This window comes from Pteropus medius, unplaced genomic scaffold (genome assembly GCF_902729225.1).
Source record: "Pteropus medius unplaced genomic scaffold, Ma_sr-lr_union100, whole genome shotgun sequence".
Classification (NCBI taxonomy): domain Eukaryota; kingdom Metazoa; phylum Chordata; class Mammalia; order Chiroptera; family Pteropodidae; genus Pteropus; species Pteropus medius.
The window spans coordinates 3,296,694-3,320,400 of record NW_024342471.1 but is presented as its reverse complement, the minus strand read 5'-3'; the positions used below and the strand labels follow the sequence as shown (position 1 = coordinate 3,320,400).

At 54.7% G+C, this 23,707-nt stretch overlaps 1 protein-coding gene and 1 pseudogene across 4 annotated transcripts; one reads left to right on the top strand and one right to left on the bottom strand.

Annotated features, from left to right (window-relative positions):
• Window positions 1-1,488: 1,488 nt before the first annotated feature.
• HSPA12B (heat shock protein family A (Hsp70) member 12B) lies at window positions 1,489-23,075 on the top strand. Of its 4 annotated transcripts, XM_039863828.1 has the most exons (14): window positions 1,489-1,644; window positions 1,730-1,881; window positions 9,797-9,856; window positions 11,659-11,756; window positions 12,700-12,824; window positions 15,073-15,259; window positions 15,578-15,703; window positions 16,019-16,135; window positions 18,278-18,452; window positions 19,489-19,575; window positions 19,952-20,056; window positions 20,149-20,407; window positions 20,883-20,986; window positions 21,594-22,255. In XM_039863828.1, the coding sequence occupies exons 3-14, from the start codon at window positions 9,814-9,816 to the stop codon at window positions 22,253-22,255; spliced, it is 2,088 nt and encodes a 695-aa protein (XP_039719762.1). In that variant the 5' UTR covers window positions 1,489-1,644; window positions 1,730-1,881; window positions 9,797-9,813. The 4 variants fall into 4 exon arrangements, with proteins under 4 accessions (XP_039719762.1, XP_039719761.1, XP_039719759.1 ...); XM_039863827.1 differs by lacking the exon at window positions 1,730-1,881; XM_039863825.1 differs by lacking the exons at window positions 1,489-1,644; window positions 1,730-1,881 and adding an exon at window positions 4,839-4,972 and having other exon boundaries at window positions 21,594-23,075.
• On the bottom strand, window positions 16,432-16,547 carry LOC120604148 (uncharacterized; annotated as a pseudogene).
• Window positions 23,076-23,707: the final 632 nt, after the last annotated feature.

Below are 23,707 nucleotides of genomic sequence, written 5' to 3'. Positions count from 1 at the left end.
CCATAAGAATAGCTGCCAAATTTCTACCCGCAACCCAAACTCTGCTCAGAGTTCCAGATCCCTATACCAGCTGCCTAGGCAACATTTCTCCCTGGGGTTGAATCAGATAGAATTACTCTGCTATATGTAACAGAGACTGAAAATTCAGTGTCCTAAACAAAAGAGTTTCTTTTGCATTTAAAAATCTGGAAGTACACAGTCCTGGGCTGGCATGGGGATACTGCTCAAGTGCCAGTCTCCTTGCAGGTCACTGTTCTGCCATCGCTAGGGTGTGTCCCTCAACCTTATGGTCCAACACGGTGGTTAGAATTCCAGTCCACATTCCAGGCATCAGGGTGGAGAAAAAGCAGAACGAGGAACAAGAAACAATGAGCAGCCAACAGCAGTGTTTAAAGGCTAGAAGATGCCACATAACCCTTCTGCTTACATCTCATTAGCCAAAACTTAGTCACATGGCCACGCCTAGCAGCAAGAAAGGCTGGGAAATCTATTTTGTATGCTGGTGGCCATGTGCATGGCTAAAAAGAGAAGATTCTATTATTAAGAAAAAGAGAATAGATATTGGGGGAAGGGCCAGCCAGCATTGTCTACACGGCAACCACACAATCTCTCCCAATTTGAGATGACTAAAATGGAAGCATCATCTCCCCCTAACATTTCCTTTTCCCTCAGTCTCGGTACTGCTACACCCTAGCAGAGGGGCAATTCTGTGAGGCAGGGGCTGGCAAGGGGAAGTGTCACCCAAGCTAAATGAAGGGGTGAGCAGAGGGAGAATTGTGCAATGAAGCTGAACTCCCGGTGGTCTGGAATAGAGACAGAAGGTGCCCAAGGGGAGCAAGTGGGGTTGGGGGTTCCTGAGCAAAGGGTCAGGGTACCTGCTGAGGTAGGACATAAGGATAGGTCTGTACTGGAAGGTACCAGGGACAAACAAACCTGTCACCTCACCCAGCTGGCTGCTGAGCCTGTCGATTTTACTCTGCCTCCTATTCACTCCACCCTCCGTGACTTTCTCTGCACTGTTTCCTTCTCCTGGAAAGCCCTTCCTGATTCTCCATATAGACAACACTCTCAGTCATCCTTCAGGGCTCAGATCAGGGGTCACCTCCTCCAAGGCTTCCCGATGTCCTTGCTGGGAACTCTAATAACATTACACTGGAGAAGGGGCTGCAAGTCGGTGCAGAGTTCTGGGAGACAGGGCTGATTCTGGTGCTCTGGGTGTCATTTGGGGCAGGGTATTGGGGAGGCTCAACAGGAAGGTGGGACTCCAGGGCTTTCTTTTTCTGAAGGACGAGGTGCCAGCTGCCCTTACAACAGTAGAAGTACCATGGAGGATGAGCCTTGAACTCCTGGCCGTGGGCGGGGCCTCCCACACTCCCCTCTCAAATGAGGAAAATGATGTAGACCGAGGTCGAGGCGGTGGGCCACAGAGAGGAAGTTCAGTGGGGCGGAGGCAGGCAGAGTAATTCCTGGAAGGAAAGTCGCACCTCAGGAATCCGGTAAAAGAATACTCTAGGAGCCTCTGTCCCAGAAGCCCCCACCTCCTGCCCCCAGGAAGGGCAGAGCTGGACAGCTGTCCAGGAGGGGTGCCTCTGGGTATCCAGGTGCTACCCTCCCTTCACCAGCCTCCTGTAACATGTGGCACAGGTAAGAGCACAGATTCTGGGACAGCCCACTGGCTCTAAATTAGGCAATGCCTGTTCTCTCTAAGCCTCATCTTTCTCCTCTGTAGAATGAGGATGGAGAGTCCTCCCCCAACCCAGGGTGTTGTGGCAGGTGAAGTGGCAGGGTAAGGTAATCAATTAGGCACCAGCACACCATGAGGAGCAGTCAACAGGATCTACTGGTGAAAAAAGTCTCTGCCACCCTACCCTTGTTCCTGAGGTAGGCTGTGGGTACCCCTGCCCGCCTCCTGGTGCCCACACATGCGTGTGTGTGTGTGTGTGTGTGTGTGTGTGTGTGTGTGTGTGTATCCCAGGCTCTGGGGCAGAGCAAGCAGCCAGGCTTGGGAAGGGAGGAGGGAAGACTGAGAAGTTCTCTTCACAGCCCCTCACCCCACATAGGCTTAGGTGTCCTAATGACAAACATTACCCTCTGTCCTAAAATTGCCTGCTGGTCTGCCATGTCAGACCAGGCGGAGGGAACTGGAAAAGTGGAGCATTGCTCCTGCTTTCCAAACCCAAAGCGTCTTCTTAAAACCCTACCTGGTGGTGACCAGGGCGGGGGGCTCTCCAAGCAGACAAAGTACCCACAACAGGGCCCAAGGGGTCAGTTTCTCCCACAAGGGCCCAAGTGAGGGAAGGATGCCACCTCCGAGCAGGTCAGGGCTGGGGACTCACCCAGGTGGAACAAACGGTCAGAAGCACAGAAGGCAGATGTGCTTGAGGGGCAGGAGATGGAGTTGGAGGTTTAAGGCTGGGAAAGGCAGCTTGAGAGGTCAGCCAAGGGCAGTCTACACTTGGATCTTCTCCTGTATGCAATGGGGAGCCATGGAGAGTATAGGAGAAGTGAAGTGATGGGACCAGATTTGCACTTTTGAAAGTCTTCTCCAATTGCATGATAGAGATAGATTTGGAGGGGCAGGGCTAGGAGCAAAGGCATCCATGGGAGAAAATCCCGAGCAAAGGCCAGAGGAGGGAAGCCTGGCCTGGCCTGGAGAGAGGCGGATCCTGGAGGACACACTCAGAGGCTGATTCTTCCTCATGCTTCCTGCATTTGGGAGAAGCAGGAAGCCGGTGAGGTCAGTGGGTGGGCCCACAATGGCCCTAGAGGGGAGAGGAAGGAGATACAAGGGCACAGAGAGGACAGTAAAGGGCAGGGACTCTGTAAGACACTTGTGCATGCCCACTTGGGCCCAAACCTTCCACTGGCAATCACATCCAACCTCTTCTAACATGGAATGGGATTCACGGAGATTATTTGCTGTCCTTCCTTGTGTCCGACTGGAAACTGCTCAATGGTGCAGACTGTGACTCTGGAGTCAGACTGTGCTGTGGGGGCCTGAAATGGGGGGAGGGGGGACAGATAGAAAGCTGCCAAGCAGGAGAGTGCCCAGGGCTGGGGATCCCCACCCACGAGTCTTCACTCTTGCCGAGAGCCTGCTGCCAGCCCCTCAGAGATGAGCCAATATGTGGAGCCACAGGTGGGAATGAAGGAAAACTGGAAGTGAAAGGAAAAATGAAAAACGAGAGGCAGGTTGAGTCTGAGGGACCAGACTCTTCATCCCTTCTCCGTACACTGACATCCAGCCACACTTGAATCCTCCCAGGTTTTGCTCAGCCTCTGGAATGAGAGGAAGCCTGCCAGCTCCATCACGTACCTGTCACACATACACACAGGTACATACAGACAGACACATACAGAAAGATATATGACACAGCGACACTTATAAATAACAAAGTCACACAGGCATCCCAAGAGACACACTCACACACACAGACATACATATACACACAGTCATAGAAACACAAAGACACACTCATACACACAGACACACTAACATACATAAAAACACAGACACACTAACAGATACACACACTCATACAGACACACACCTGGAGCAGCCAGTGGATGCTGATGACTGGATATCAGCCACATCCAAAATTATCTGGTGTAGCATACCCCGCCACCCCCTAACCTCCTTGCTGGGGCCCTCTGGGGCAGTGGCCCTGACAATAAGGGCAACAAGCTAGGAGAGGTGATACTTTAGTTGGGAAGCCTTTTAGAAGGGTAGAGGAGAAAGGACAGTACTTCAGGCCAAGAAAAAGGCCCCTGCAAAGGTTTGGGGTGGGAGGCAAAACTGTGATGCTCAAAGGACTATAGGGGCCTTGTGTGGGGAGTGGGTTGGGGGCAGACAGGAGGCCTAGCACAGAGAAACTGGCTGAAAAGCAACCTTTGGCCCCCATCCCACAGGTGTCCAGCCTGAGCCTGAGCAGGGGCACAGTGGACAGAGGGAAAGGGACCCCACTCAGGCCCTGCCGGAACCAGTAGCTGGTGGGGGGCACGGTAAATCAGCTGCCTTACAGGGGCTTAGCAGAAGAGGGTATCCACCCTGCAACCCCCCTGTTTGAAGGCTACGTCCCAGCACCCCAAAGAGGACCTGGGTTAGGACAGGAAGAAGGCTGTGAGCCCTCACAGGGAAGGGAATGGGTGCCCCTGGCTGGGGCAGGATGAGTTCTGAGTGATCCCCTTTCCAGGAATGGGGCCCCAGCCTGTGAGAACACTTTCCTCGCTGTCCCAAACTTCAGCAAAGACAGAGCTAGGCCCCAGACCCAAGGGCCTGCCTTCACCCTCAATTCGGCTTCTTCCCTCTGACCCTTGGAGACCAGGCTAGGGATCGCAGGGTGGAGGGTGGGTCAAGGAACTGGAGGGGTCTGGGACAGGGTACTGTGAGGGGTCTGGGGAGGGCCCTCCCTCCGCAGCAGCTAGGATCTTGCAGATGGGCTTGTCTACAGAGAGCCCTGAGGTGGGTCTATTGGGGTAGCGAGAGAGGAGCCTCTGCAGCAGAGCCGCAGGAGGCCGACGAAGGGGTCTGGAATTCCTCTTCCCCTCCCTCCACCTCCTCTACTCACCCTTCTCCCCACCCCACCCCCAGCCACCCCCAGCCACCCCAGTGCTGCTCCGGATCGGGGAGGCGCAGTGGGGGCCGCGGGGCTGCCCCGCGCAGGAAGGGCGCAGGGAGGGGCCCTGGACTCGGGGCCAGGCTGGGCCCCTCCGCGGAGGCCCCGCGCAGGCAGGCCCCGCCCCAGCCTCGCACATCTGGGCTGGGAGCGCGGGCCCACCCGGCGGCGCAGTCGGCGCGGCCATCCGGCCTGGGGGAGGGGGCTGCGGGCGGGGTGAGCGGCGCGGGGCGGTGGGCGGGCGGCACGGGGCTGGGCGCACGTCGAGGGCTGCGGCCGCCGCGCAAGGCACGGCCACCAGCTGCGGGCCGCGATCGAGGTGGCGGGACAGAGGTCTTGCTGTCAGGAGGACGGAGGTGAGTTCTGGGGCCAGGGGCCGCTGGGCCTCCAGAAAGGAGAAAGGGGCCGCTGTTAGCCATCCTGTCCTGAGCTGTCTGCTGAGACCCCACCACAAACTTCCTGAGCCTGGGAGGCCCTGTTGGGGACAGATCTGAAAGCCCCTCTCTCCAGCGGGAGCTGCTGGTTCAAGAAGGAAATTGGGGCAGCGACTGTGGGCTCCCATCTGGGCTTTGGGACCCCACACATGCTCTGCAAAGGGGGAGGCTGGAAGAGACCACCAATGCTGAGGGATGCGGGTGGGGAGCTGAGTGTTGGGGCTGGGTGCTGTTGGGGACAGCTTGTGGGGCAGTGCCTAGGCCTGAGGTAGAGACCTAGAGTGCATGGGGGTGGGGCGGGGAGGCGGGCATCTTGGGTGGGTGTCCCAGGGCCTGTGTGCTTCGGAAAATTCTAGAGTGGCGGGTGCCACAGTTCTAGCCCGGGTGCCACAGTTCTAGACTGTGGACTAGCCTCCTGACCAGGAAACTCTGGTTTCCCTCTATGAAGCCAGCTTGGGGGTCAGGTGGGGCGGGGTCTGGGCTCCCTGAAGGGCAGTGGAGCCTGTTTGTAAAGCACGCTCGTGTGGGTGAGAGAGACTGGGAGGCAGTGAGCTCTAAAATATGGACTACCTGTGAGAGCAAAGGGAGCCCTGGAGGTTCAGAGGTAAGGGAGGTGATGGGGGGACTGGTAGGCAGAGGATGGGAGGGGCTTCAGGGCCTGCGCTCTGCGGGACAGAGATTGTTTGTGAACTAGCTGCTCTCATGATGAGGACCCACCGGGGTGGGGCAGGATGTATGGAAAGAAAAGTTGAGGACAGGAGGGGCCTCTGGAGGCCATTTCTGTCACCCTCACCCCAACACAGGAGGAGGCAGCCTCCCCACCCTATAGCCTTCCAGGTCCCTCTCCCGGAAGGCTCCTCTCCAGAGACAGACTACAGCAGCCCTTTGGGGTTTCTGATCTGTCCCTTGGGCCCTGGTTGGCCCAGTCTCTGGCTTGGGGGAAATGCTTGTGGCCTTTTTGCTTGCTGACAGAGCCCTGTTCCTTTAAAGGGCTGGCAGGATGCTGAGCAGAGAGCAGTGGGTGGAAGAGACTGGGTCTCAGTGAAAGGAAGCCTGCTGGGGAGAGAGGGGAGCTGTAAAGATATGGGTGAGCTCTTTGTCCTTCTGGGCAGAGGACAGGTATGTGTGGAGCCCTGAAATCTGTCAATATTACATTCTCCCAGTGCTCCAGGAGGCATAAGTACCCAGCCTTAACACCCTCACCCCAAGAAGAGATCCTCAGAGAATTCTTTCCATCAGTCAAGAAGTCCTAGGATTTTGTAAGCCTGAGGGGCTCTCTAGGATGGGAGTCTCTGGTTTCGAGTCCCTGTTCAGCCACACCCTGTTCTGGTCCCCAATAACAGGTCATGTCTATTGGGTAGATGTCAGTGCCAAAAGTTAGGGTGAAGCTGGAGATTCGAGGTTGATATGAAGTCAAGGGCTAGGGGTCATCAGTACATGGGCAAAGATAGGCGTCAGTCCACGGGCAGGGCTAAGTGTCTGTCTGTGGGTAGTGTAGAGATCAGGCTGGGGCCAGAGATTAGCCTATGATTGTAGCCAGGAAATGAATTACTTTCTATGTAAATCAAACTCCCCCACCCAATTATTCTCAAACCCATAAGCATTAACAGTGTGAAATTAGTGGACCCCTGGGAGAGGGTCTATCTCACCCCATTTCCAGCCTTGGACTCTGCCCAGACATAGCTTTTGGGAGCTGAGGTGATTCTGAGACCCATAGTCAGCATTCTCCTTAAATGTTTCTGGGTGTGTGTGCATAGTGGGGAATGTCTTGAAGACAGATGGGGCTGCCAACCCCTTCTACCTCCACCTCTCGAGGAATTGGCAGGATCCTCCTTCTTTAATACAAATTGATTTCTGTCCTCCTGCTCTCCCTAAAGAATGTGGAATGACTAGAATCACACTCTCAATAAGACAAAAATCTAATAAGAGAAAATTCAGAATCCACATCATGAAGGGAAAGAACACTGCTCACATCTGTCCAACTCCCTGCCTTTATCAACTGCCTTTTTTTTTTTCTTTTTTAACTTGGATTGATCCTCACAAGCCCCCTGCGTGACCCATTTTGCAGGAAAGGCATTTAGGCACAGAGAGACAACAGAATGCACTCCAGCCAGGTGCCATAACAGGCCGTTGCCAGCCCTAAGACCCCAGTGTAGGGCACTCAGTGAATCACACACTCAGAGATGGGAGGTAACTGGACCAGCTTCAGACAGCTGGAGAGATTATAGGCACCCAGTTTGGATGTGGAATCCAGCTTTGAGTGATGATTCCTGACTTTTGTTGCTCCTCCATATATAAGAGCCTTGGTCCAGAAAAATCTATTCATTCATTCAACAGTATTTTCCCAGCACTTAGCTCAGAACCCAGCACAAAGAAATGTTCAATAAGTCTTTGCTGAAGGATCAAAACAATGTACAAATAGGACTGCCAGCTTCTTCCTTGTGGCTTTGATCCAATGTGTGCTGGCAAATGTTTTACAAATCAACTCTACAAGAGGGAGAAAACCCTAATTTGTAGACTTTGCCAATTTCTTTGGTGTAAATGCTTCCACCATGGCTGATTTAAAGCTACCAATGTGAGGTCAATGAGAGCAGAATTGGAAGGAGATGCACAGGATCAGCTCTTGCCACCTGGCGGGAACCATCTCCAGCATACCACTCCATCACCCTAAGCTGGGCTCCTGTCCCTGGCTCTCAAGGCCCATACCCACCCCCTCTATATGCTTTTCCTTTTCTCAACATCATTCAGCTGCTCTTCGAGTGCCCACAACCAGCCCCTGTCTTTCCCCTGATTCTGATTCCTGGGCATCCAACTGTGTGCCTCCGATGACAGCAGGATTGAGTGGGTCTGAAAATTTCATGGTGCTGGCCATGCAGGAGTATCCTGGATATGTCTGAGTTTTTGTGCATGACAGGGCTGGGTTGTGCAAACTGTGCATGAGCAAGGGTGTGTGCATGTGTGTGTATGGGTGTGACAATGCCCAGCTCTGTGCCTGCCTGTGTTCTGTTAGCAAAACTTCCTGATCCGGCCGCTGGCTACAGAGTGGGAGTGGGCTCTGGGCAGCCGCCACTATTATTTAGGGTGTTTATCAAGCCCACAACTGCAGACAGTTGAGCAGCCCTTCTCAAACTTCAGTGTGCACCGAACCACTTGGGATCTTGTTAAAACGCAAGTTCTGACTCAGCAGGTCCCAGGCAGGGCCTAAGGTTCTGCATTTCTAACAAACTCCCAGGGGATCCAATGCTGACGTCCTGAGACCACAACGAGTAACAGAGCTGTTGATGACCTGGAGGATTCTGCCTCTAGTCTAGGCCACAGAACTTCACTGACACAAGCTCAGGTTCCTACCAATTTAGAAAAGAAAATGAAAAGCCTTGCTCCCCGCCTCAAGCTTTCAGTTCCTCTAGCTATTACCTGCATATCAACTCCTGATCTCAGCCACTATCCCTGAAGTGCTAGCTGCTCTGCTTGCTCCTCACCTAGGCTTACCTGCCTCCCACCCCATTTCCATTCATTCCACCAAAATGTGGCCCTGGACCAAACAGGTGTTTCCAGTCTCTTCTAACAACCTCTAAAGGCATCTAGCTCCACACCCTTCTCTTACCAAGATCTTCATGAAACCATAGCAGAGATCTCGGTATCAGCCAACCCGCCTTCCACTGGTTTACCTTTATGCTCAGGTTCTCGTCTCTTCCCTTCTTCTCTGCCAAGCCTCCCATGACACGTCAGCACACGTCTCTACCTCAGCTTCTCCCTGCCCTCTAGATCGTATATCCTCTGGCTCCGTGGTCAGTCCTCTCAGCAGTTCAGCACTCCACCCAGAACACTGCCCCTTTCCCCCTGCCAACCTGCCCTTCTCCAGTATTATCCTTCTAACTTGAATCGGATCATGTCACCCTTGACACCTTCTTCTCCCTAATGCCCCGTATTCAGTCCAGTCATCCTCTATCAACCCTGTTGCTTTTAACCTCTGACATGTCTCCACTTCTGTCTGAAGACACATAGCCATTGAGCTCCCGCTTCCATGTTGTCCTGCTGTAATCCACACTCCCCATGCATCCGGAAGGACTTTTTACAACAAAAATTTAATCATGCCCCCACCTCCATTCTGCCACTTCAAACCTTTCAAGATTTGCTATTGCCCTTCATGTAAAACCAAATCTCAGATAGGGTCCACAAGAGCCTGCCTACTGGATCGGGCCAGCTCAGCCCCTCTCTGCAGCCTTACCACGCTCCCCTTTCTGCCCCACTTGTATCCAGCTATGACCTTGACAGCATCATTTGGAATCTCAAATTCACTTGGGTGATTATCTGATTATAATCAGTTTTCCCCCACCAGGCTGTGGGCCCCCAGGGCAAGGACAATGTCTCTCTAGGTCTCTGATGTCCCACGGAACCTGGCATAGAATGGGCACTGAAAACTTTTAGGAGCATCCTGATTGCAACAAAGCAACTGTTAAAAAGAGCTTTTTGAGACAAACTGGACCGTGGGACTGAGCATTAGATGAGATTAAGGAATTACTGCTAATTTTGTTACACATGATAATAGTGTTGTGGTGATGGCTTTTTAAATAGTCTTTATTTGTTGGAGAGACATATTGAAGAATTTATAGGTGAAACTACATAATGTCTGGGATTTACTTCAAAGCACTCCAGCCAAAAGTAAATAAATAAAATAAATACGTATTCAGCGAGGGAACAAAGGAACAAATAAACGCCATTCTGCTTGTCTGTTTCTGTTCACAGCCGCAGGGCCTGCAAAGATGCTGGCTGTCCCAGAGCTGGGCCTACAGGGACTGTACATCGGTAAGACCGCCCTGACCTCCGCCCCGACCCACCACGCCACTTGCACTGGCACTGAGATTCACCCCCAGTCTGTCCGTGGTGCCTTTTCCAGAAGAAGTTCCTGAGAGTGTGTGTGTGGGGGGGGAGGGTTGGGGCACACAGGACTGTGTGTGTGTGTGCGTGCACACGCACGTGCGCAGGACACATCTGTTCATAGGATCCCCTGTGTGTCTGTTAGTTTACGTGTGCAGGGCAGGTCTGCGTGCACAGGACTATATGCGTGTGTATGTTTTGTACATCGTCTGTGTGCACAGGACCTGGTGTAACTGTGTGTGTATGTGTCAGTCTATCTGCCTGTCGGCAGGTCTGTGCACAGGGCCTTGTGTGAAAGTGTGTATGTATGTCTGCAGGAGGGTCTGTGTGCACAGAAATCTCTGTGTGAGTATGTGTGCCTCTGCCTGTGGCCTGGTCTGGGAACAGGCTCTGGATTCCCTGCAGGGGTGGGAGGCTAGGAGGCAGGAGGGACACTCCTCAGGAAGTTCACTCACAAAGACCTGGCGGGCCGGGCCTTCCTTCCTGCCTCCCTTCCCAGGCTCAGGCCACAGCAACTTGGCCTCTCAAGCCTGAGCTGGTGGCAGGGCCCAAGCTCACGCTGGCTGCCTGAGAAAAGAGAGCCCCGAAGGTGTGACTACCATGTCCCTGCCCCTCCAGCACCTCAAGACAAATTTCAGTCCTTTCCAGGCACTTTCAAGAGTCCCCCTCATACCTGGCCCCTCACATATGTTCTCAGGGTATCCCAAGGCCAGGGAGGGCTAGGACCTGTCAGGGCCACTGAGCAGGGCAGACACTGAGAGAGTTTGCTTTATCCATGAGTCTTCACGTCAGACTCCATCAACCTCCCCGTCCCTATGTGTGAACCTCAGGGCGGCCTCAGTCCCCCTCACAGGGGCCTTAGCAAATCTCAATGTGGTAATGACCAGCCTGCACCTGGCGGATGTCTAGTCAGGCAGGCCCTTGAGCCGCCTGAGCCTCCAAGCCACCCTTCGGGGCTGCCTGCTAGAGGCTACACTCCTTCCTCCCATCAATGGTCCAGCTCAGTCCTGGGCTTGCTGAAAGGATCTCAGGCCTGCTGCCCCCCCAGTGCTGGCCCAAGGTGTATGTGTGTTGTGTGTTATATGTTGTGATGGGGGTGGAGGACAGCTTGGAATGCAACTTCCTAGTGTTGTTGATTCCCCTCAGCTCGGGGTTGGGCTGGGGAAGGTGCTGCCCCACCTTGATCCTCACCAGGCCCGTTTTTGGGAGGAAAGGAGGGCTGCTCCCTCAGATTCTGATTAGAACCGTGTGTCTGAACTCTAGGAGGAGGGGAGCAGTTAGGTCTGTAGTTCCCCCACCTTTTCTGGTTTCTCTACCTTCCACCCCACCCCAGGAGCTCAGCTGCCTCATCTCTCCTGCCCTTCTATCTCTGGACTCAGTCTCCCTGACCCCTACAATGCTTCTCTGTCTCTCCCCTCCCCCACTCTGTCTAAGGGGTGCTGGGAGAGACAGATGTGGGGGGAGTCCCCAGGCGAGGCACAGATCATCCTCCAGGGATGGTCTTCCAGGGATGGTCACTACTAACTGATCATAAGCCCTCAGCCTGCCCCTGCCTCAGTTGCCCCCACCTCAAGTCACATCCTTCCTCCCCTCTCACGCAGTCCCCCTCCCCAGCAGGGCACCCCTTGCCTTGGCCCAATAAGGACTGATGGGAGAACCTCCCAGGCCTGAGGCTCGGCTGCCGGCTCCCTACCCTGATGGTGCCAGAGTGACTTGACCTTTCTTTGCAGGCTCCAGCCCAGAGCGATCACCTGTTCCCAGCCCACCTGGCTCCCCAAGGACCCAGGAAAGCTGTGGCATTGCCCCTCTCACACCCTCACAGTCTCCAGTAAGTGCAGAGTGGGGATCTGAGTAGCGGGTGGCCTGGGTGGTGTGGAGGGTGGTGGTACTCCAGAGATCAAGGCTTAGCCTCTGGCAGAGCCCTGGCAGGGCCTAGGCTGGGCTAGGGGTGCCATCATGCCTCCTGCCCCTGCACACTGCAGTCATGCCCCCTGCAGAAAGATTAACCTTAGGTGACCTTGGACCACAGGAGTAAGTTCTACTGAGGTAAGTCCCACATGCTAATGCCCAAACACCTCCCCTCCAGGACGACATCCAGGGGCCATTGCAGCTAGCCTGCCTGGGGCAGGTGTACTTCCGAGCATGTAGTTTTTCAAAGTGCTCAGAGCACTGGGCCTCCCAGAGTTGCTCTCCCTCCTGTCAACCACAACCCCACCTGAATCCAAGTGATATCTGGGGAAGAGGAGACACATTGATACAAAAGTTGGGAAATTATTAGCTTGAAGTATCCAGAATATAACCCTCCTACTAGCTCCCTGGGTCACCCTACCCAAGATGGCCTCACCCTAGTGATCCAGCCTGGGTATCCCCTTGTTTTTAGGGAGCCCAGGCCTGGCCTGAGAGAAGGCAGGGACCACTGGGCACATGCATAGAGCCTCTCTTCTCTGCCCCCAGACTGACAGTCTTGTTTTGTCACTGTGGCCACAAAGGGCAAGAGGGTCAAATATACACAAGTCCATGTGCAATGAAACTGCCAAGAGGAGCCTAATTGCTCCCAGCTGGGCCCAGGCTGTGACATGGTATGAGAGGGGGTGGGGGTATTCGACATCTCCAGGGCTCAAGCCTGGGAAGGAAGGGAAGCCCAGGCAGGCAGGTGGGTGGCGGGGTGGACCAGGGCTGGTCTGGACCACAGTCAAAAGAGGCGTGGGGCCTCCACATGCAGTCAGCCTGTCCCCTGGGCTGCTTCCTGACTCTAGATCTTATATTTGCAGAAGCCTGAGGCTCGAACTCCCCAGCAGGCCTCCTTCTCTGTGGTAGTGGCCATCGACTTTGGTACCACATCCAGTGGTTATGCCTTCAGCTTTGCCAGTGATCCTGAGGCCATCCACATGATGAGGTGAGGGCAGCTGAGCTGGGAGATGGTGGGGGAAGGCAGTTGTCCTAACACTCTGGAATGGTCCTGGTCCCAGAGTACTATCACTGAGGGGTACCCTAAGAGCTCCTTCTACCCCTAGTCTGGGCTCCCCACTGAGGCAAAAGGTTGGAAGATGGCCACAGGCCTGGGCCCTCAGCCTCAATCGAAGCAGCTCCCTGCCCTCTGCAGGAAATGTTGGGCTCTGTTCTTAATTTTTAAAAATTTTATTGAGATATAACAAACATACAGCAAAATACACAAATCTCTTTCTGTGCTTTCACACAAACACAAACATATATGCATACATATGTGTTTTTTAATTAAAAATGAAGTATACAATTTGCCTTATTTTAAACTTACAACATTATTTTGTAGATGTTTCATGTCAGTACAAAAAAGCTGCCGCTTTCTTTTAACAGTTGCGTAGTATTCCGTAGTACATATGTGTCATAATTTATCCATCTTTCTACTGATAGTTTTAGGAGTTTGTTTTTTTTTTTTTCCTAACTTTTCACTCCTACAAAAAGTGCTGCAACGAATCTCCTTCCTTGAAAATTTGTGTTGGGATTTCTATGAGGCAGATTCCTAGGTCCAGCATCTCAAATGAAAAACAAGGACTCGAAGGGTCAGAGGGTTAACTGAGCTGACAAATCACAGTTGTTATGACAATGATGTTAGAAAAATCCATTCTGATGTTGTTGAGTTTTGTTTGAACAAAGTATTTCTTTGAACACTCCCTCCAGGCCTCCTTACCCTGATCCTTTGAATGTATCTTAATGGAGCTACAACTAGTAGGTGGAACTATAGGAGACCCCAGAGCTCCCAACCCAGATTGGGATTGGGGGTCGGGGGGTTTCCCCAGGGCCCAGGAGGCTAGATGGAAGGGTGAGTGGAGAGACAGACAGAAGGATCACTGTGCCAAAGATACAGGGACTTGACCTTTGTGAGCCTGGACTGTCCTTCCCTTTCCTCTGCTCCCTCTACATCCACATGAGGCCACAAAAGCTCTGGGCACTTACAGCCCTCTAGGAGTCAGCACACTCAGCTGAGGCCATGCTGGGGCCAAGGAGACATAAAGGGACACTATCTCTGTCCTGTGGAGGTGACTGTTACAGGAATTTACTAGGGGACGTCATGGCCTCCTCCCAAACCCTCCCTACCCCTACCAGCCACCAAGTCCAGTCATTTCTGTCTCACTAATATCTCTGGAGTACCCATCCATTTCACGGCCACCACCCCTAAGTCCAATCCCACACTCTCTTACCTGGATGTTTTCTCTTCCCCATCCTCCCTCCCCTCTAGTCTGTTGCATGGGGACCAGTGACCTTTCTAAAGGCAAATGTGGTCATACCTCTTCACTCCCTGACTTAAAACCCACCAAGATAGAATCCCAATATGGCATTTGATGTTATCCCTTAGCTGACTGTAACCATTCCTGTATTTTCTCCTGCTCATATTGAACCACCTTGCAGCTAGTTCTCCTGATCGTCACATCTCTAAGCTTTGCACATGCTGTTCCTTCAGCCCGGATTCTCGGTTCCTTTCCCAAAAGGCTGCAGTGGTGAAGTTGGCTTAGAGGGGTCAGGGCATCAAGGAAGACAGAGGAGGGATAGGAAGGATTTGCCAGGCCAGTGAACTGGGCAGGGAGTTCTGGGTGGATGTTTGGATGTATCTGTGGATTGGGAGGTTTCGAACCTCATTCAGGTTTTTTTGGGACCTGCTAGAGGTGCAGTCAACAGGGGTTTAGCTGCTAGGGTGGGTCAGATAGGAATGTCATGAATGCCTTAAAGGAGCTTGGCTGTGGAATACAGCCTAGAGGAGAGCAAACCAGCAGGATGGGAGAAGGCCTCTGCTAGGGTGCTGGAGAGATATATTAGGAAGCCAGACCTAGGCAGATGAATTGGATGAATGATGGTTTGCTGCTGCATGTTAAGGGTGCAGAGAGGCGAGGTCAAATAGTATACCTCATGGGACTGGAAGCTGAGAATGTTGGATGGATCCCATGGCCCCATGGATAGGGAGGATCCCAAGAGCAGCATCGATGGCATTTTAAGTGGATGCCAAGCACCATCTTCACAAGAACCCTACGAGGCAAGTACTATTATTATTCCCATTTTACAGGTGGTAAGACTGAGACTAGGGAAGGCTAAGTGGCCTGTAAGGAGCCATCACCCAACTCCACAAAGGGAGGGTTGCTGCTGACCCCGCTGATAGCCCTGTGTCACCACAGGAAATGGGAGGGCGGGGACCCAGGTGTTGCCCACCAGAAGACCCCCACCTGCCTGCTGCTGACCCCGGAGGGAGCCTTTCACAGCTTTGGCTACACCGCCCGCGATTACTACCACGACCTAGACCCTGAGGAGGCGCGGGACTGGCTCTACTTCGAGAAGTTCAAGATGAAGATCCACAGCGCCACTGTGAGTCACACTCTGGCTCGAGGCCCGCTCCAGCCAGGGAGGCGGGGCCTAGAGGGGAAGGGGCGGGGTTAATATGGTGGACAAAGCTAAAAGGTGAGGAGGGGCGGGTGGAGGTGTGGTTAAGGGGGCGGAGCTTGGAAAAAAGACGGATTGGAAGCGGGGCCGAGCTGTGAAGATACGGTTAGAGGAGAGGCGGGGGACAGAACTAGGGTGAGATTAGAGCGAGAGGGAGACTGACGAAGAGGGAGACAATGACGAAGAGGGGAAGCACCAGGAAATGGTCTTCAGGAAATGGGGCAGAGCTATGGCTTCCTGCAGAGTCGCCCTGTGTCCTGCCAGGATCTCACCTTGAAGACCCAGCTGGAGGCTGTAAATGGAAAGAAAATGCCTGCCCTAGAGGTGTTCGCCCATGCCCTGCGCTTCTTCAAGGAGCATGCCCTTCAGGTGCGCTGCAGCCCCACCCCTGCAGACGGATCAGCGGACCCCAAGGCCCATCCTTTCCCCTGAACCCATCCCCTGCCCATCTAATGGGTAGCCACGGTCAGAGGTCATCCTCTCCAGTCCCCTGCCTTCCTGTCTGGTAGAGCCTGCACTAGAGCTATACAGGTATTGGTGGAGGGGGGAAGTGTTAGGGATATTTCCAGCTCCGCTGGGAAGCCCTTCCTGAGGCTTGATTAGTTCCTCCAGCTCCCACAGAGGGCTGAAGACAACCCCCTAACCTAAGCCAGCCATTCCCCTCACTGCTCCCTCCCGCTCCAGGAGCTGAGCGAGCAATGTCCATCGCTGCCAGGAAAGGACACTGTACGCTGGGTGTTGACGGTGCCCGCCATCTGGAAACAGCCAGCCAAGCAATTCATGCGGGAGGCTGCCTACCTGGTGAGGACTGCAAGCACAGTAGTACACAGTGCTCCACAGGGCCACAGGGATGGCCCCATATCCTCTTTTACCCCACCACCTTGGTACCACAGAGCCATTATATAAAGACCTCCGGTCTCCCCCTGCTGCTGGGCATTTTGGAAGGTTGCTGCCACCAGGAGAAGGGGTGGCCCTGCAGGAACAGAGGGCTGAGGGACAAGAGGCACAGCCCAGGCCAGCTTAGCCAGCGCCTTAAGTCAAGTTTCCTAGAAGGAGAGCCCAAGATGGAGATTCTTTTTATTATTTATTATTATTTATGCATACAGCACCTGGTCTTCCTAGGTGGTCTCCCATCCAAGTACTAACCAGGCCCGAGCCTGCTTAGCTTCCGAGATCAGACATCGGGCTTGTTCAGGGTGGCATGGCTGTAGACCATGGACCATGGCTCCACTGGGGTGGGAACCCAGGACCTTCTGCGTGTAAAGCACATGTGCTAACAGCTACACTATGGAACCATGTCCGAGATGGAGATTCTTGTACATTGGTCTATATTGAAGGACTCTCAGTAGAAAGGAGGTGAGGGAAGCAGAACAGGAGAAAGAGCTGAGCAAGGGCATTTCTCAACTGGAGTCTAGCCTCAGCTTGATCCCATAGAGAGCTCTGGAAGGAGAATTGTACCCGGTAGTTGGCCATAGTGAGGCAAAGGGGCCAGCTTTTTGTACATCTATATCGGTGTGTAACTGGTTGCTAGGGGTGGAAGGAACCTCTGTAAGCGAGGTGGTTCCCATTCAGCTAAGGGAAGTTCTCCAGAGAAAGGGGCAGCTATGAGCCAGTAGTAGCCAACACTGCCAGCTGGACAGGGCACCAAGAACATCCACTTTTGCCAGCATCAGTATTTTCAAGAACTCTGCCACTACCACAGCCCCAGGCACTGTTAAGTTCTTGAGCTCAGGAAACAGAACTATGAATCTATGAAGGGTGGTGATCAAGGCCACTGTTTTCTGGTTTTCCTACCATAAGAGATGCCCAAAGTTCTGGAGAAAGGGTGGGTACAGCTAATGCACCCCCCCTCCGGTGGAGATCTGGGGATAACGGGGGGCACAGCTTTCCAGAGCAAGACTCATTACTTGTTCCTGCCCCTAGGGCCTTGGGGGACACCCTAGGACATACAAAAGGGATCTCAGGCCTACCTATAGACCCCTTGGAAGATATGAGGGCCCCCAACCTATGCACACTCGCTCATGGGCCAGGCATGCCTTAGATACTTACCCTTGTCACTGGAAGGAGCTAACCCTGAGCCTAGTGGGCATCCCTCTGCAGAGACCAGGATGAAAGCAAGGCTGTGCCCAGCCAGAACAAATACCATCCCCCAACCACAGTGCCCCTCCCATGCTGGTTTACCAACTCTGCTTCCTCCCACACTTCCTTGGCTGCCAGCTCAGGAAGGGCTGGCCCTGGGCAGGAAGTCTCAATGTCCACCCATCCCCATCCCCTACCTGCTCAGAATCTGGGGAATCCCACAAAACCATAAAGCACTTGCCACAGGGATTCCCTGTCCTAATGCAGGAAGTAACAGATCTCAAGCATTTTTCTCCCCACAACTGGCCTGTCTTGGTGCCTGGAATATCACTGTTAAGAATTTCCTTCCTCCTACATTAGATTCCCCAGGAAGTTTTAGGGGTGGGGAGTCCTATGGCCGCTGTCCAACACCAACCTGGTGGAGGAAGAGGGTTCAATGAGCCAAAATATGCCCCTACCATCTACTCTGATTAATGTCTGTCCATTATCCCTCTCCCACATACACACAGTGCTAGAGTCTCACTAACACCCTGAGCCAGTGCCCAGCTGGCCAGTCCTGCCCTTTGGGCAGCTCAGAGGGGCAAATCCCAGGTGTTCTAGGTTTTCACTCTGTCTAGGGTCTCTTCTTGCTGGGTAATCCCATAGTGTCCTTGGCCATGGCCATACCCCTCCCCAGTCTGGTCACAGGGTAGCTATGAGGCAGCTCCAAATTTGTGCAGCATGGAAGGGCCTGAGAGGCCTAGCATAGGTGGAGTGTGATGGGGAGGATGTAGGAGCCCCACAGGCCCCAGTCGCCTGCCCCAGGTGCCATCTTAAGTGTGACAGCCCATGGTGCTCCTGGCCTTGCCCACCACCCATCCCCAGGCCGGCCTGGTGTCTAGAGAGAATGCAGAGCAACTACTCATCGCCCTGGAGCCTGAGGCTGCCTCTGTCTACTGCCGCAAGCTGCGTCTGCATCAGCTCCTGGACCTGAGCAGCAGGGCCCCAGGCAGTGGGCGCCTGGGTGAACGCCGTTCAATCGACTCAAGCTTCCGGCAAGGTGAGCCACCTCCAGTGATGGGCTTGGAGGCAGTTGCCCTTGGAGGGTCAGAGTGTCACTGAGACCAGAAGCTCGGCCACGTCCAGCATGAAGAAGAGGTCCCCCTCCCCTGGAGGAGCCCAATCAGAAAGAGCAGAAACATCCCAGTCTGAGGGAGGAGGCACAGTCCTGACCTGTGGGAGCCCAATCTGAGGAGGGTAGGACTTAGCCCAGCCCTGAGTCTGAGGGTCTGGGGAGACAGCCTACCCTGGTGGGAGGAATGCTTGGGTACTGACAAAGGAGGAAGTCAGCCCCCACTCTGAGTGGAAAAGGGAAGGTCTTCAGGAGCTAAACCAGGGGTCCCCAACACCCGGGCCGCAGACCGGTACTGATCCATGGCCTGTCAGTTACTGGGCCGCACAGCAGGAAGTGAGTGGCGGGCAAGCTAGCGAAGCTTCATCTGTATTTGCAGCCACCCCCTAGCACTAGCATCACTGCCTCAGCTCCACCTCAGATCATCAGGCATTAGATTCTCATAGGAGCACTGGTCCCGGATACCAAAAAGGTTGGGGACTGCTGCCCTGAACAGCCACTGAAACAGCTGCCCCCCACACATCAGCCCCAAACTCCTGCTGCCAAGACCGGGCACTGAAACAGCTATGATCACCCTTGTTCACTGCCCCCCAAATACCATCTCCATGACAGGGAGAGGTTCCAAGCCCTGAGCTACTCTGGATCCCCCGCATGACACACACAGCTTCAAACTCAACCCAGATTTTGTGACGGCCTGAAACCCTCCTGCATTAAGAGAAGGCTCTGCTTCCAGAAATACTGCCCCACAGCTGTTGGTTACAGCATCTGGGAGTACCCCATCAGGTTTCTCTGGACCCTTTGGAGTTTAGCACTGTCCTCTCCCAGTTAGAAGTGGAACAAGAGTTTCCAGAGCACTGGCTGCTCCCCGTGTTCATGGAGGGCCTTGGTGGGAAGATGGAGATTGAATGTTGTAACTGAGGCACCTTCATCTAATCTCACTTTCCTGCTCTCCCTCAAACTCCAGCCCGTGAGCAGCTGAGAAGGTCTCGACACAGCCGCACATTCCTGGTGGAGTCGGGGGTCGGAGAGCTGTGGGCAGAGATGCAAGCAGGTGGGGGGACAGAGAGACGGTGGAATGTCTTGGGCCCTATGGTACACCATATACTGATGAGGGGGAGGGAACATTCGTGAAGTTGGCTCCAGCCCCTGGAAACCAGCTCTTTGCTCTATCTGCTGTTGCCACACTCCTCCCAGGGATTCTACGCAGATGGAATTACAGAGCCCCGAACCATTTCTGCCCCCCACCCCCAACACACCTTGTGCCTTTACCCAGTGGCCTGAGGTTTAAACACCTGAAGCCTCTCACCCACCCCGACACGCAGGACTTGGTACCTGGGGCAGGGATAGAGGCTGGGTGAGTCGGGAGGGGACACAGGGCTGAGGGTGCAAGGCAGGCTTCAAGTGTGTGGCCACACTCGCCGCCACAGGAGACCGCTACGTGGTGGCAGACTGCGGGGGAGGCACGGTGGACCTAACAGTGCACCAGCTGGAGCAGCCACATGGCACCCTCAAGGAGCTTTACAAGGCGTCGGGTGAGTACCGAGTCCTTAGTACCCAGGCCGCTAACGCCCCCTAGCGGTGGGGTCTGCACTGACATTCTCCTTCGCCCCCTGTCCCACCCCAGGCGGCCCCTATGGCGCGGTGGGCGTAGACCTGGCTTTCGAGCAGCTTCTGGGTCGCATCTTCGGCGAGGACTTCATTGCCACCTTTAAAAGGCAACGGCCAGCAGCCTGGGTGGATCTGACCATCGCCTTCGAGGCCCGCAAACGCACGGCAGCTCCGCACCGTGCGGGGGCGCTCAACATCTCGCTGCCCTTCTCCTTCATCGACTTCTACCGCAAGCAGCGAGGCCACAACGTGGAGACGGCCCTGCGCAGGAGCAGGTGGGCCGGGGGACCGCGGGCTCGAGCAGGGTGTGCGGATGGGAACCGCCCTTACAAGGGAGGGATGGGCCTAAGGGGGAAGAGGGGGTCCGCCTAATCCGCCGCTCACACCAGTCAGGCCTGCCTGGGCGGCAGAGGGAGGAGCATGGCGGCGGCAGGAGTAATACGTGGACCACAACTGGAACAAGAAAATCATGGGTCCTGGGGAAAGGGCCGACGTCTGTCTCCTCCCCAGCACTCCAAAACACACACACACACACACACCCCACCCCACCCCCACCAATGGGTCTTGGCTCCTCTGCCCGGAGGCAAGGGAGGCTTCTCTCCTTGGACCTTACGCCTGGAACAGAAGCAGGAGGTGGCAAAAGTGGGGCTGGGATCACAAAACGTTCGGTCAGTGCCCAGGCACATAGGCCTGAAGCAGGAGTAGGACCCGGGACCCTGATCCATGGGCCTACGCCCCCTTCATCTACAGCGTGAACTTCGTGAAGTGGTCCTCACAGGGGATGCTCAGGATGTCTTGCGAGGCCATGAACGAGCTCTTCCAGCCCACGGTTAGTGGGATCATCCAGCATATAGGTGAGCACCTGAGCTTCAGTCTGCCACTCACCTCCACATATACATCCAGATATGGGAATAACTCCCCCTATTAGTGCCTGGAAACCGAGTCCCAGAATCATTTGGAACACCTGGAGGACTCAGTGCAATGGGGATTAAGAGCTAGGAGGGATGATGTGTACTCTTGCCAAATTAACGAACCTCTGGTGCCTCTGTTTCCCCACTTATAAAATGGGATGACAGTATTGGGTTTCCAAAACTGTTATCACAGGGATTTAAAAGAGCTGAAGTGTCTAGAGAGCGAGCACGTCTTGCATGCAGTAGGCAGTAGGCATTTAACAGGTGTAAATGCATATCCTTCTCTGGGGCCCTCCACATGGGAGGAGGGGCGTAGTATTGGGGAGACAGAGCCCGCGAGCATCGCCAGGAGCCCTCAAAGTGTTCAGTGTTTTTCATTAGAACCAGGGAACCATTTTATAGTTGAAATAGCTGTTTTCTAATTGCCAGAAGGGTACAGGCAGAGGGGAGGTGACAGTGGCCACATAGTGGTGGCCTCAGGGGCTCATGCTCTCACTCTCTTCTCCTTCCCTCCTTCTCCTTAACTGCCCCCCTTCACTCCTTTCCGCAGAGGCACTGCTGTCTCGACCTGAGGTGCAGGGCGTAAAGCTGCTGTTCCTGGTGGGCGGCTTCGCCGAGTCAGCAGTGCTGCAGCACGCGGTGCAGGCGGCGCTGGGTACCCGCGGCCTGCGCGTAGTGGTACCGCACGACGTGGGCCTCACCATCCTCAAGGGCGCGGTGCTGTTTGGGCAGGCGCCAGGCGTGGTGCGTGTGCGCCGCTCGCCGCTCACCTACGGTGTGGGCGTGCTCAACCGCTTTGTGGCTGGTCGCCATCCGCCAGACAAGCTACTGGTCCGTGACGGCCGCCGCTGGTGCACCGACGTCTTTGAGCGTTTCGTGGCTGCAGAGCAGTCGGTAGCTCTGGGCGAGGAGGTGCGGCGCAGCTACTGCCCCGCACGCCCAGGCCAGCGGCGCGTGCTCATCAACCTGTACTGCTGCGCCGCGGAGGACGCGCGCTTCATCACCGACCCGGGTGTGCGCAAGTGCGGCGCGCTCAGCCTTGAGCTCGAGCCCGCGCCCGCCGACGGCAGCCCGGATGCTGCCGGCGCGCCCCCCGGCCGCCGCGAGATCCGCGCCGCCATGCAGTTTGGCGACACCGAAATTAAAGTCACCGCCGTCGACGTCAGCACCAATCGCTCTGTGCGCGCAGCCATTGACTTTCTTTCCAATTGAGGGCGCGCAGGCGCGGTGCCAGCCCCTCTCTGCCCGGCCCCGCCCCCTTATGGTTACGGGCTCTGGGGAGCCGGCGGGGGCGGACTAAAGTCTTTGTTCTGTCAGCGCCCTTTACCCCGTCTGCCTGTCCGGGGAGATGAGGTCGCAGGAGGGTGGGTGGGGACACATCCAGAGACTCTGGCTTCGGGGTTGGGCCCCAGTCCGCTGATTGTAAGGCGGAAGGGCCCTGCCAAGGGCTGGAGTCAAGTGCGCCCACAGGGAACACGTCACTCTGAAGGCAGAATGCATCGGAAGACTGGGTCCTGGCCTGGGTTGGGGCTGGGGGTGGGGAGGGTGGAGACAGTAGGGAGGGAAATGCCAAACAAGGCTGCCCCCCAGGCAGTAGGAGGAAGGAGGTTTGCAGGGTTCAGTGCACCAATTGTGGGCTCGGCCCACACAGGCATCCAGACAGAGCAGCCCTGTACCACAGAAAAATGACTAGAAGCTGACACAAGAGGGACAGAGGTAGCAGGACCTCCCCGGGTGTGATGCTGACCACTCACGTATTGTAGATAGGGCAGTAGTAGGCTAATGAGGGTACAGGGTGAAGGCACTTATGAGGGCTATGGGGGTAGCATGCTGTGGGGCTAGCTTTCCTTCATGCCAGATGACCCACTTAAACCCTGTCCCAGCCATAGAAGGCAGGGCAGTAGGGAGGACAAAAGGAACACTGAGTACTGGTGTCAGCGCTGCCTGTCAACTTAGCGTGCCCTTATGCCTGCCCACAACATGCAACAGCCCTACCTGCCTAAGGTGACAATAAAACAATGTTCAAGGTGAAGCCACAGCCTGCTGTATCTCACAAAAGCGGACCCCAGTAGTGTAGTGGAGGAGGCCTGGGAACTGTGCATGGGGCTAGGAACTGACCAGTAGGGGGTGCTGCTGTCTCCCTGTCAAGCATCCCAAACAGAACTCATAAGATCTCTCTCTGGCCTGGGCGGAAGGCCCCTCCCCATCCAAACTGTCTTGGCAACTATTCCCAAACCTAAAATGCCACCACCTGTAGGTCTTTGTAGGTGCTATAATAGGCTAGGTGCCATAATACCTTGTTGTGCCCTTACCTTCTAAAAGAATGAGTTCAGCCAAAACTGTTCCTTTGCCTATCATCAAAGAATTGGGCGTTCTCAGGGCCCTAGAGAACAAAAATCCCGCTGGTCTCTGGTATCCAACTGAAAGTTTATTTCTTTAGGGATTTATCCCAACCAGTCATTAAAAACCAAGTAACACACATCTGGGGGAGTAGGGACTGGGAACTGCACCTCCCTCCTACTCACCATGGACAGCAGTGGGAGAGGGAAGGGGCATCAGAGGTGGCTAAAATGAAAGCAGCAGCAGTAGTGAGGACAATGGCATCACAGAGCCAGCCCCCTCCTCTCCCAGGCCCTGGCTAGAGATCCTATGGCTTGCGGGGGG